Source organism: Hemitrygon akajei, chromosome 5, assembly GCF_048418815.1.
Source record: "Hemitrygon akajei chromosome 5, sHemAka1.3, whole genome shotgun sequence".
Classification (NCBI taxonomy): Eukaryota; Metazoa; Chordata; class Chondrichthyes; order Myliobatiformes; family Dasyatidae; genus Hemitrygon; species Hemitrygon akajei.
In genome coordinates, this window is record NC_133128.1 from 76,929,409 (window position 1) to 76,942,717 (window position 13,309).

Here is a 13,309-nt window from a genome sequence, read left to right on the forward strand (position 1 = left end):
CGATCTCCCCTCATCCTTCCGAACTCCACTGACCACAGACCCATAAAAAAAAAATTAAACCTCCGATGTTAAGCCTTTCATTCCTGGGAACAATCTTGTGAACCTTCTCTGGACCTTCATCAGGGCCAGATTTAGGGCCCAATATTCCAAGTGTGTTCTGACCAACATCTTATAAACCTTTCCATATTTTCTGAATGGCAAATTAGGGTTCTGATGGGGGAATAGAGAGTTTACTACGTAGGTTTTGGAGCCTGGTATGGACAATTTTCACTTCAAAAATACTCGTTGAGAACAAATACTCTTGAGTTTTGTTGTGAATATATAAGGACTTTATAGTTCCTTACTTACCACCTATAAGGGATCTGCTGATACAATAACTAACATTTCAGTTTCTGACTTTTTACTGTCTTTGCAGAAAGCAGCACTCTTAATGAGATGGCATCAACAAGACATTCAACAGGTATTGAAAATGTCTCTTTGAAAATATTATGTATGTATGTATGTATGTAAGAAAAAAATGCATGAATTGGGTAATTAAAGATTACTGGTGATTGCTGAATTGAGTTATTATAGAAATATTGAGGATGGTGTCAGTGTTTTCAATCCACTGTTCTTGGATCATTAATCTACTTTGCTGTTATATCCTGCTCTCACACAAAATATCTGTAAATACCTCCTCTTCAAAATAATTTTAATTTCCTCTTGAATGTTGTTGTTGCAATAGATTCCTCTGTCTTCTCTGACAATACATTCTGTGCATACTGAAATAGCTCTGTGAAAATCATTTTCTCTCATTTCCTTTGTAGTAACTATGAATTATGTTAGCTGCACAAACGCTAACTATCCCACTGACAATGGAAACTATTTAAAGGAGAAGCAAAGGTAGATGGGAGGTTAATCCAGTGCCTCCAGTATAGCAACCAAAAGTTAGTCCCCAGCCAACAAGACTAACACTTGAGTATCTTGTTATTGTAACACAATTGTTTATGAAAAGTTGCATTGTATAAAATGACTGATGCAATTCTTACTTTGCAACATTGACTATCTGTAAAGAATACATCGCTGACTGTAAAACACTGGTTGGCAGCTCCGTTATCACCCAACCATATCACTGGGCTCTACATGGACACTGTGTAACTATGGCAAGATGCATTGCTGCTGATTGCTAAAGCCACTTGCAAAGCATCTTCTGCATTGCCAAACACCAGAAGCTATAAAGATCGTAGCCACAGGAGAGCACCACCTCCCCAGTGCCACACGTTATCCTGCATTGGAAGAATATCACAGTTTCCTCATCATTACTGGGTAAAAGTACTGGAATTAGATCTTGTGAACTTGATGTTCAGTAAGATGACTCACTGCATTGTTAAGGGCACTAGAGATGGTCTGTAAATGCTAGATCCTCACCTACATTGTAGAAGAATAATAAAAAGACATGCCTTTTCTTTCTTAAACTTGAAACCAAGATAGAATTCCTTTGATTTTAATTCATAAAATTTGAGTTAATGCTTGGATTTTATAGCTGTGCACTTTACCACATTGATTGCTCATGAATTTTAGCATTAGCTAAGACCTATTTGAAAACTGCTATGACTTTTGTTTGAGTGTTCATTAATTGATTAATTAATTTATTATTTAATGAGTTGGGAGTGACAGAGTAGTGCAGTGAGAACTTTTTTCACGTGGAACATTCGGCCACTTGGTCTCAGGTAGAAAGCGGTGATATTATGGCCATAACTCAACAATGAATAGGGCAGTTCTCCTTGGTGAGCAGTCCAGTGTTAATACCTCACTCAAGAGAGCATGTTGGATATTTCCAGTTCATAACCATTCTGGCTGTTTTGGATCTTGTTGTGTGTGGATTTTCTGCACTACAATAATAACTAAACTTTATACGGCATGTCATTTGATTGAAAACTCGTTGTGATATCGCAAAAGGGATTTGACAGCTATTACATAAATGCAAGTCCTTTTTCTCTACTTCAACTGGAACTGGTGCATTAGCCATAAAAGTGAATGTCTATAATCTCACCTCTGCAGTTCACTACTTGCAACAATGACGATTTAATGAGTTCCTTTGGTGTGAGATTTTTGAGAACATTGACACAATATTAATAGCTATATTTATTACTGCCTCCATTATTCCATATATCTCCTTGGGTTGTTAGTCTTTAAATGATCTTGTTTTAGTTAGATTAAATAGAGTTAAAGTTAAATAAATTGACCATAACCATTTTTAATGGTGCACTTTAAAGAGGTGACTGAAAGAGCACTTATATCCCAGGAAGCTAGCCTGTTAGATATCGAGGTTATAAAGCCTGTTGTCATGACACTATGTCACTAATCTCTCTATCTCCTTCCTGCACTCCTGCTCATCATTATTTGAGATATGGTCCATTATCATTCTGCAAACTGAAAGATGGAGTTAGAGCAGATTCTGGCCACACAGTCATGCATGTACAGGCAATAAGTTAGGGCTAAGGACGCAGCCGTGTGTGGCACCATTGTCGAGGATAATCGTGACAGAGATATTGCTGCCCATCCTTACTAATTGAGGTCTGTTGTTCAGGAGGTCAAGGATCCTGTTGCAAAGAGAGGCATTGAGTTCTAGATCTAGGAGTTTAGAAAGGAGTTTGTTTAGAATTATAGTATTGTATAATGAACTGTAGTCAATAAACAATGATGTAAGTATCTTTACAGTGCAGACGTTCTAGAGATGAGTGTTGGGCCAAAGAGACGGCAATTAGCATGGACCTGTTTCAGTAGCTGACAAATAGCAGTGGGTTGAGGTTGCCTGGGAGGCTGGAGTTCATGTTAACCATGATCAGCCTCTTGAAGCATTTCATGATGTTGGATGTTAGGGCCACTGGGTGGTAGTCACTAAAGTACATCACTTTGTTTCTCTTTGGTACCTTTTCATAATTTTTTGATGTTACTCTTATATTTTGACAGGTTGCAGGTGGTTTTGAGCTTGAATGTCAAAGGCATTCAATAACTGTGTTCAGCTTTAACAGTAACTGAGGCGAGAGGGGGTCTTATGCCTGTCAGACCAACTTCCTTGTATGACAGCTTCCTTGGCAGTAGGCAGTAGAAGAGTTTTGAGAACACATGGAGGCCTGTTTAGCAAGAAATGGGACTGGGATATCCTATATTAATTAAATGGCTTGAAACTGAGATGATCCTTCCTTAAAAGTAATGTGGAAGTTATCCCTTTCCAGTTGGATCGGAGTAATTCTGTTATGCTGCTTTTCATTTGAGTTCACATCACAGCATTCTATTGATAGATGTGCCTTCTCTGCTGTAGAGGTAATAATCCAGCTTACAAAATAAAAAGCAACAGATAGTCTAAGCTATTCATCATGATGAGATCAGCCACTCTCTGAGGCAGATTCCCTAAAGAAGAGTCAAGTAACCATAGCTGTAACCAGGAAAAAAATAACTCAGGCCTTAACCGAAACACATCTGTGTTTGGAGTATGTCCCTAACACGAGATACAACCCACTAGAGCAGGACAGTCTCATCAATTTACTTAAAGATTCTTTCAGGTTATTTTCACAAGCACCTCTTGCTTCTACCCCAAGACCTGAGAGACAAGGCTTGGCAACTCATTTTCATTCCAGGACGAAGGAGATATCTTACTTTTTTAAAGAAAGGGGCTTCCCTTCCTCCACCATCAACTCTGCTCTCAAACGCATCTCTCCCATTTCACACACATCTGCTCTCACCCTATTCTCCCACCACCCCACTCAGGATAGGGTTCCCCTTGTCCTCACCTACCACTCCATCAGCCTCTGGGTCCAACACATAATTCTCCGTAACTTCCGCCACCTCCAACGGGATCCCACCACCAAGCACATCTTTCCCTCCCCCCCCCCTTCTGCTTTCCGCAGAGATCACTCCTTACATGACTCCTTTGTCCATTCATTTCCAACCCCCCCCCCATCCCTTCCCACTGATCTCCCTCCTGGCACTTATCCTTGTAAGTGGAACAAGTGCACCACCTGCCCTTACACTTACTCCCTCACCACCATTCAGGGCCCCAGACAGTCCTTCCAGGTGAGGCGACACTTCACCTGTGAGTCGGCTGGTGTGATATACTGCGTCCGGTGCTCCCGGTGTGGCCTTTTATATATTGGTGAGAACCAACGCAGACTGGGAGACCGTTTCGCTGAACACCTATGCTTGATCCGCCAGAGAAAGCAGGATCTCCCAGTGGCCACACATTTTAATTCCATGTCCCATTCCCATTCTGAGATGTCTATCCATGGCCTCCTCTACTATAAAGACGAAGCCACACTCAGGGTGGAGGAACAACACCTTTTATTCCATCTGAGTAGCCTTCAACCTGATGGCATGAACATTGATTTCTCTAACTTCAGTTAATGCCCTTCCTCCCCTTCTTACCCCACCCCTTATTTATCTATCTATCTATCTATTTATTTTCCCCTTTTTTCCCTCCCTTTTTTTCTCTCTCTGCCCTTCTCACAATCACTCTTTGCCTGTTCTCCATCTCCCTCTGGTGCTCCTCTCCCTCTTTCTTACTCCCTAGGCCTCCCGTCCCAAGATCCTCTCCCTTCTCCAGCTGTTTATCCCTTTTGCCAATCACCTTTCTAGCTCTTAGCTTCATCCCTCTCCCTCCTGTCTTCTCCTATCATTTCAGATTTCCCCCTCCCCCTCTCACTTCCATATCTCCTACTATCTTTTCTTTCAGTTAGTCCAGACAAAGGGTCTCGGACCGAAACGTCGACTGTACTTCTTCCTATAGATGCTGCCTGGCCTGCTGTGTTCCACCAGCATTTTGTGTGTGTTGCTTGAATTTCCAGCATCTGCAGATTTCCTCGTGTTTGCAGATCTGAAATTAACTCTTTACTTTCCTTACAGAGACAAGCACTTTGAATGAGTCATCACCTCCACCAATTGTAACAGGTAATGTAACAGTAGAAGGGAGGTAAAATCTGGATCCATTCTACACGTTCTTCCTTCAATATAGTTTTGAACACTTTGGAAATGTTAGGAATACCAAGTACTTGCTTTAGAAATTCAGTAATTATGGCCCATAAAAAATGATGATTGGATTTATCAGGAAACAATGATGGATGGAATGAGCATATTCTGGTCATTCCTACCAATAAAAGAGCAGAACAATTAATTCAAGTGCCAACTCTGCCCCATCTGCACTGCAGGATCTCCTTTCCAGGGATGTGGTCAATTCAGTTTGATATGAATATTCCCTTTGCTCTCAGTGTCTTATGCAACAGTATATCCTGAAAGGCAACAACTTGTGTGCAAGTACTCAGGATGAACTGTTTCTAGCAGATGCCAGTTGTCCAACACTCTTCACTGGGACATCTGGACAGAGAGTAGTGGAAACATTCAGCAGGACATGACCAACACACACAGAATGCTGGAAATACTCAGCAAATCAGGCAGCATCTGTGAAGGAGAAAAAACTCTCAATGTTTCAGGTTGAGACCCTATTGATGAGTTCCACCAGTATTTTGTGTGTATTGCACAGGATACCCCAAATTTGCAGAATAATGAAGCGTTTACAGCACCAATCTTCGATCATCCTTTGAACCATTTAGTTAAGTTGATTTGGTACTTAGTTTTCAACATTTTTTAAAGTTTGTTTCCCTCAATTACATATAAATACACCAGCTGAGATATAGCTAGCAAAATTTTAGAATCTCACCAACAGCTTTAAGATTACTTGTGTTACATATTACCATCCTTCATTAAGAAAGACCTCTCACTACTGATGGAATTGGAGCTCTTTCCATGAGCATTATCAGAACACCATGTAATGGGGCAGGGAGCGTGGGTGGTAGAGAAGAGAGTTTTGGGGAATATGGAATAGCTTGGTTGTGGGAACTAAACAGAATTTATTAGCATTAAAATGCAAATCCTTTTGAGTGAGAAGAGATATCAGACAAAAGATGAACATTTGCCAAAGTTAGTTAAGGTTTGTTCAGATAATTATCTTTATTAATCTGCTTGTCAATGGTACAGCTTGGTTCCATCTTGACAATATATTAATCTTTTGAAAAGTTAATCTTATGTCACATTAGATTAGTCACTAGTGCCAGAATCCACAGAAACATTACCAAATACTGCATCTCATAGGAAACTTTTCCTTTTTATTGTAGGGAACGATATAATGACAATGACATCATCTGTACAGAATACCACAGGTACTGCAAATTTGTTTTCTGAAAGTATTAGCAGAATGGAAACAAAGCAAGTATTGTGTCATTAAGACTGCCCATTCGATTTATATTTTTCTTTGTTTATAGTTTATGGGTTTGCTGCTGAGGCCAGAGTTATTGCCTCTCCCAATAATGATAAAATAAATGTCAGAATAAGACCAGTTTATGACTCTTTTAAAATAAAGACCTGATTAGTTAGCTACCTGAATAGTTTCATTAGTATCTTCTTTTATACACCAAATATATTTGTCCCCTTCAGACTTATATGAAATTATCTTTTTATGGGTGATACTGAAAGAGTTTCCACTCCTTTTCAGGCTTTTGGTAACAATGCAAAAGAGGAAAGAAGATTCCTCTCATTTCTCCTCTAGTTCATATAATAATATATATATATATGGAATTCAGAAGACTTGATTCCCTTGTGACTTGCCAGTCATTACAAATTCTTTTGTTTCACAATCACAGCCATTCAGAATTTTGAACCCCTCCTGTAAATATTTCTTATAATTCTCCCTGCACTCTGGTGATTAGATTCCCCATCGCTCCACATGTATGAAGACAATTATCTTAAGTAGCACTTAACTAAATCATACCTATACCACCTCCAAGGCCTCCATATTCTTGGAAATGAATGATTCCCTTGACTGTACATAAATACAGCATCTGATACAGTGTAGACCTCAAACTAAAGATCTTAGTAATGCATCATGAGATAGTATTACGATGTCATCAGCCTTCTCTGAGAAGGCTCATCTCTGCTGATGGAGATTGGAAAAAGCAACAGTTTTTCCTGGAGTTAGTGAAGATTTAATGTAATGGGGCAGTGAGTCAGGGTAGTAGTGGGAGGGAGTTTTAGTAAGATATGTATGATGGGAACACAAACATTTTATGCAACATTAATATCTGAATTTATTCCTGTTAGAAGTGAATGTACAAAAAAAATGAATGTTTTGTAATAAATAGCACATCCATTTAAATTTGTTCAAGAGATTTTCATTAAATATTGAGTAATTTAAAACACCTTGTAAATATTTTGTTTTAACCCTCCTCTTCCAAGATTCTCCAGGCTCCCCGTGTGTCCACAGACTATCACCCTTTGTACGATTGAGATAAATTGTACCACACCTATACTCAGTCCTCCATTTTCTTTCTAAAGAGTGTTTCCCTTCATGATATATAAATGTACAAATGTACTTGCTGTGATATTAGATGCTTTTGCAAATAAAAATGGCAGACCAGCCTCTTATAGTGAACCCCAATTCAACATTGGTGGCTGTGAATTATGTACTTTTCCACTAATTATGTTACCCTACACAGGCCACCCCAAAAATTTGCTAAAACTGGCACTGTGTGGCTGTCTGGAGTTCAGCCAGCTCACTTCCTATGTTCCATGTATGAAGGAAAAGCAGAGGCCTCTGGCTTGTACAGAGGTGTGTTGACACGTTCTTGGTCATGTTGCAGTGGCAGGGGCATGGTAGCTAAATCCTCTGAAACTTGGTCGTCTGGTTTAAGGTGATCTACCGAATTACATTTCTCCCATCAAATAGTCTTGTTTTGTATGGAAGATATCCAGCTCACTTAAGAACAATAACTCTGAAACAACCATTTTTCAATGTTGCAGTCCAGATCTTAAAAGCAGTTCCACAAACAAAATTTCCCCTCATTCTGTTCCATTTCCGTAATAAATTACACTGCTGTCACAAACTCTAATTGCTGGTGGATCTATCGTTGAAATTACTCCCACTCATCTACTTATTTAAACAGCTCTGTGAACATTCCTCATACTTCTCTCTGCTCTTAGACTTTTGGATGCTCCAGATGTGCCACATACTGAGTTCCATCAACCATTGCACCATGTGGATAGATTATTCCTGTCACCCAATCCTAGAATTTAATACCTTTCCTAATGACTGCTCTCCTTCATTGTGCACAATTACAGCAGCTGAGATGTAATGAGGAATCTTGAAAAATAACATGCTTTCATGCAAGTATTTCACAATTTCTCAAACTTTCCATGAGCAACACCTTATCACTGCGGCTAGTAATTCTGAAACAGCACAGCCAATTTACAATACTTAGGAAATGCTATTCAACTCACAGCCTTGTCTGAAATGAACAGATATTTTCTTTTTATCAGCAGCAAAATTTTTCATTGGTTATCTTTCTTATGTTTCAAATTCAGAATGTAAAACTAAACCAAGTTATTCAGTTCCCTGTTCTGTTTGCCACTCCAACCCCTCTCCTCTACCCTTCTGCCTTCTCCAGCTTTTCCAGCCTCTGGGCGAAGAAATACGCTAGACCTTTGTTCTTTATGGTGTTGTATAAATTTTGTACCTGCGATCACTTGTTCTGGATTGTTCAGGCATCAGGAGATGTCTTTCTTGTATCTAAACTGTGTGGTCCTGTTAGAATTTTGTAAGTTTCTGAGATCACCGATCGATCTGATATTATCCAGTGAATAGAGGCCTAACCAACCCAGTTCCCAATGCATCAGTCCTGCTATCCCAGTCATCAGTCTAGTGAGAGCATTTTGCACTCTCTCCATGGTAAGAACATTTTGTTCTCAGATATTTGATAGAGTTGTACACAATTATGAGGGGTATCGATAGGATAAATGCGAGTAGGCTTTCTCCACTGAGATTAGGTGGAATGACAACTAGAGGTCATGGGTTTAGAGCAGGGGTGGCCAACCTTTTACACTTCATGCGTCAATTTTTTCACACGAGTTCAGATGCGCCACACAATTCTTGTTCCCCCATTCAATTCTTGTAAAAATATGTTAATATAGACATATTTAGCATTTTTACATGATATATTGATTTGATAGAAAAACAAGATAAACATTACTTTACCTTAGTGAGACTTTTAACAAATATATTTTATCTGCTTTTGATTTCTTCCTTTTTCCTAATCACATATTCTTTCCATAACTCAGACCCAAGCACTTGCTTCAGTTTTCCTTCTATTTCAGTCTGATGTTGTCTTTTCTAGTGTCTATTAAGATCATGTCCTCAATTATGTGAGAAAATGTTTTCACAAAAATGCACAATGGTTTTCCTGATATAAATAAGAACTCGTTTTTCCACTGTTCATTGAATTCACGCTTACTATCACTTTCTGCTTTTCTTTTGCACTGTGATGGGTAACTGAATGTAAAAACAAAGCTTAATTTTTGAAAAAATACAAAACTGCAAATGTTGACAAAGGACAAACAAAGCACAACTCTGTAGCGCACGAGTGTCAATTGTAAACTGACTGACAAACACCTGCGACGCATCGCTGGTGCAGACACCTGGCGCATCAGGATCAAACAAGTATCAAACGTGTATTGAACAGTTATGGAACAACTGCAGAACAAAAGTCCTTCTTTCCTAGTTTGACTCATTAAACATTTTTAAAACTGAAAACAGATTAATGTGAAAGAAGATAACATTCACCAAAAGATGCGCATGAAATAATAAAATTGCTAAAAATAATTGCTGTTTTAGATTTATTCTCAGTAAAACCCATTTCTAGCTCTAAGCTACTTGAATTCCTGTTATAGATTTTTTTTTCTACAAATCGGTTTTTGGTTAATACTCTTTGCATGAGTAGGCTTACTTTTTTATTATTATCACTGAGGTGCAATGCGCCACTTCTAATCATATAATGCATCACTTTTAGCGCATGCGCCATAGGTTGGCCATCCCTGGTTTAGAGTAAATGAGTTTAAAAGGTTAAAAATTTTAAGGGAAATAAAGGGGAAACTTCTTCACCTAGAAGGTTGCGAGAGTGTGGAATGAGTTGCCAGCACAAGTGGTGCATGCGAGCTTGGTTTCAATGCTTAAGGGAAGCTTGGGTCAGTACATGGATGGCAGAGGTATGGAGGGCTATGGTTCTGGTGCAGGTCAGTGGGAGTAGACAGCTTAAATGGTTCGGCATGAACTAGATGGGCCAAAGGGCCGGTTTCTTTACAGCCCTTTTCTCTAAGTCAATGACTCTATGGATCCCTGTCCTATTATTAGTAGCTCTGGTGGTAATGTAGTATTAAGACACAGTCTCATAAAACATTTTTAAATCTGCCCTAAATCTGTACTGTAAAGGGAAACACACTTTGGGAAGTATATGGAGGCAAGGCATTGCAGATCAGAGAAATAAATTTTTTATAGATTTCTGCATTGACTGGAGAAATCTAATGCAGATAAAATAACTTGTACTACACAATCTCCAAATAGTATGCTGGTACCATAATGTGGATAAAAAATATATAAGGACATCATATCAAGCAAGACAACTTATCTCATGATATACCTTATACTTAAATCATAGGGGAAAGTACTTCTAGTGTGACACCATTTTCACTGAAAATGCAAGGTACTGTAAATCTTTTCTTTGGAAATTGTAATAATATTAGAAACTAGATGCTGACTGCATCATGAACGATAATGTGTCTGCTGATATGCCTTTGTTTTGTTTGTATACAGGTAACAGGCTTTGCTGGTAAGGCCAGCATTCATTGCTCATCCCTAATAATAATAAAATTAAGGGCAGAAGGTGTGTGTTCAATCCATCATGCCTGCATTGCACCTTTGAAGTAGTTACCTGATCACCAACAAGACAAACTCTGTCCCACTGATTGCTGTCTACCCAGTCCAAGGTGTCCACTTTCTTATCCACTGGTAAAAGTTTGAAGATGGGAAGGAAGGTAGCAAGCAAGGATAAGAAAGTTTCTTTCCTTTAATTGTAAGTAAATATACCAGCTTAATCCAACCAAATAGAATCAGAGAGTAATACAGCATGGAAACAGGCTATTCAACCCAACTGGTCCCTGCTGACTACCGCATCCTCCCTGCTAGTCCCATTTGGCTCATAACTTGTCAAGACCTTTCTCTCCATGATTCTTTCTGAATCCCTGTTCAATATTGCAATTGTACCCACCTCATCTACTTCCTCTGGCAGATCATTCCAGGTACTCACGACCCACTGTGTAAAGAGGTTACCTCTCAGGTTACTTTGAAATCTCTCCTCTCTGATCGTGTATTTATAGATAGATAGATAGATAGATAGATAGATAGATAGATAGATAGATAGATAGATAGATAGATAGATAGATAGATAGATAGATAGATAGATACTTTATTCATCCCCATGGGGAAATTCAACTTTTTTTCCAATGTCCCATACACTTGTTGTAGCAAAACTAATTACATACAATACTTAACTCAGTAAAAAAATATGATATGCATCTAAATCACCGTCTCAAAAAGCATTAATAATAGCTTTTAAAAAGTTCTTAAGTCCTGGCGGTAGAATTGTAAAGCCTAATGGCTTTGGGGAGTATTGACCTCTTCATCCTGTCTGAGGAGCATTGCATCGATAGTAACCTGTCACTGAAACTGCTTCTCTGTCTCTGGATGGTGCTATGTAGAGGATGTTCAGAGTTATCCATAATTGACCGTAGCCTACTCAGCGCCCTTCGCTCAGCTACCGATGTTAAACTCTCCAGTACTTTGCCCACGACAGAGCCCGCCTTCCTTACCAGCTTATTAAGACGTGAGGCGTCCCTCTTCTTAATGCTTCCTCCCCAACACGCCACCACAAAGAAGAGGGCGCTCTCCACAACTGACCTATAGAACATCTTCAGCATCTCACTACAGACATTGAATGACGCCAACCTTCTTAGGAAGTACATTCGACTCTGTGCCTTCCTGCACAAGGCATCTGTGTTGGCAGTCCAGTCAAGCTTCTCGTCTAACTGTACTCCCAGATACTTGTAGGTCTTAACCTGCTCCACACGTTCTCCATTAATGATCACTGGCTCCATATGGGGCCTAGATCTCCTAAAGTCCACCACCATCTCCTTGGTCTTGGTGATATTGAGACGCAGGTAGTTTGAGTTGCACCATATCACAAAGTCCTGTATCAGTTTCCTATACTCCTCCTCCTGTCCATTCCTGACACACCCCACTATGGCCGTGTCATCAGCGAACTTCTGCACATGGCAGGACTCTGAGTTATATTGGAAGTCTGATGTGTACAGGGTGAACAGGACCGGAGAGAGTACGGTTCCCTGCGGCGCCCCTGTGCTGCTGACCACCGTGTCAGACCTACAGTCTCCCAACCGCACATACTGAGGTCTATCTGTCAAGTAGTCCACTATCCAATCCACCATGTGAGAGTCTACTCCCATCTCCGTTAGTTTGTGCCTTAAGATCTTGGGCTGGATGGTGTTAAAGGCACTAGAGAAGTCAAGGAATGTAATCCTCACAGCACAACTGACCCCATCTAGGTGAGAGAGTGATTTGTGCAGCAAATACATGATAGCATCCTCCACTCCCACCTTCTCCTTATATGCAAACTGAAGAGGATCCTGGGCGTGCCTGGTTTGTGGCCTCAGATTCTGTATTATCAGCCGCTCCATGGTCTTCATCACGGCCTCCTCTATCCTGGGAAAAGACAATGACTGTCCACCTTATCCATACTCCTCATGACTTCATAAACTTCTGTGAGGTCACATCTCATTCCCCTACTGTCCCAGGAGTAAAGATCCAGCATGGCCAATCCTGGCTATATCTCAAGCCCCCGAAATGGGACATTAACATAGCTGCAACATTTGACCCCACTTATAAACTTGATGCCCTGACTGGTGAAGGCCAGCCTGTTAAATGCCTTCTTCACCTTCCTGTCTACTTGAGCACCACTCTGTGAACTTCTGTGCATCTCTTGTACTCCCAGATCCTTTTGTTCTACAACACTCGTCAGGTCACTCTCATTCACGATACAAGTTCCCTGGTTTGGCTGGTGACAAATGCTGACAATTTGTGCTCAGGCCTTGACTATCCAAGTGCTGGGAGACTGCGTCCCTCAGAATTTCCTTCAGCAACTTCCCTATAACTGAAGTGAGGATCACTAATCTGTAGTTCACTGGCCTGTCCTTGCTACCCTTCCTGAACAACATTAACCACCTTCCAATCTTCAAACTTTTTCCAGCGGATAATGACAAAGTATTATTTCTACAATGTTCTCTGATATTGCTTCACTAGCCCGCCCCCCCCCCCATAAAGTCCTGAGGTGCACTTGATTGGGATTGTAAACAAATGCTTTAAAAGGTTGTGTAACAATCC

The 13,309-nt window shown here is 40.0% G+C and overlaps 1 protein-coding gene across 1 annotated transcript in view; it reads left to right on the top strand.

The window, feature by feature from the left end:
• LOC140727897 (uncharacterized) overlaps window positions 1-13,309 on the top strand; it is a 193,654-nt gene that overhangs the window by 83,595 nt on the left and 96,750 nt on the right. Inside the window, exons 23-26 of the mRNA XM_073045834.1 lie at window positions 416-460; window positions 4,882-4,926; window positions 6,147-6,191; window positions 10,515-10,559. Coding sequence (XP_072901935.1) covers window positions 416-460; window positions 4,882-4,926; window positions 6,147-6,191; window positions 10,515-10,559 — 180 coding nt within the window. The remainder of the gene's footprint in view (window positions 1-415; window positions 461-4,881; window positions 4,927-6,146; window positions 6,192-10,514; window positions 10,560-13,309) is intronic.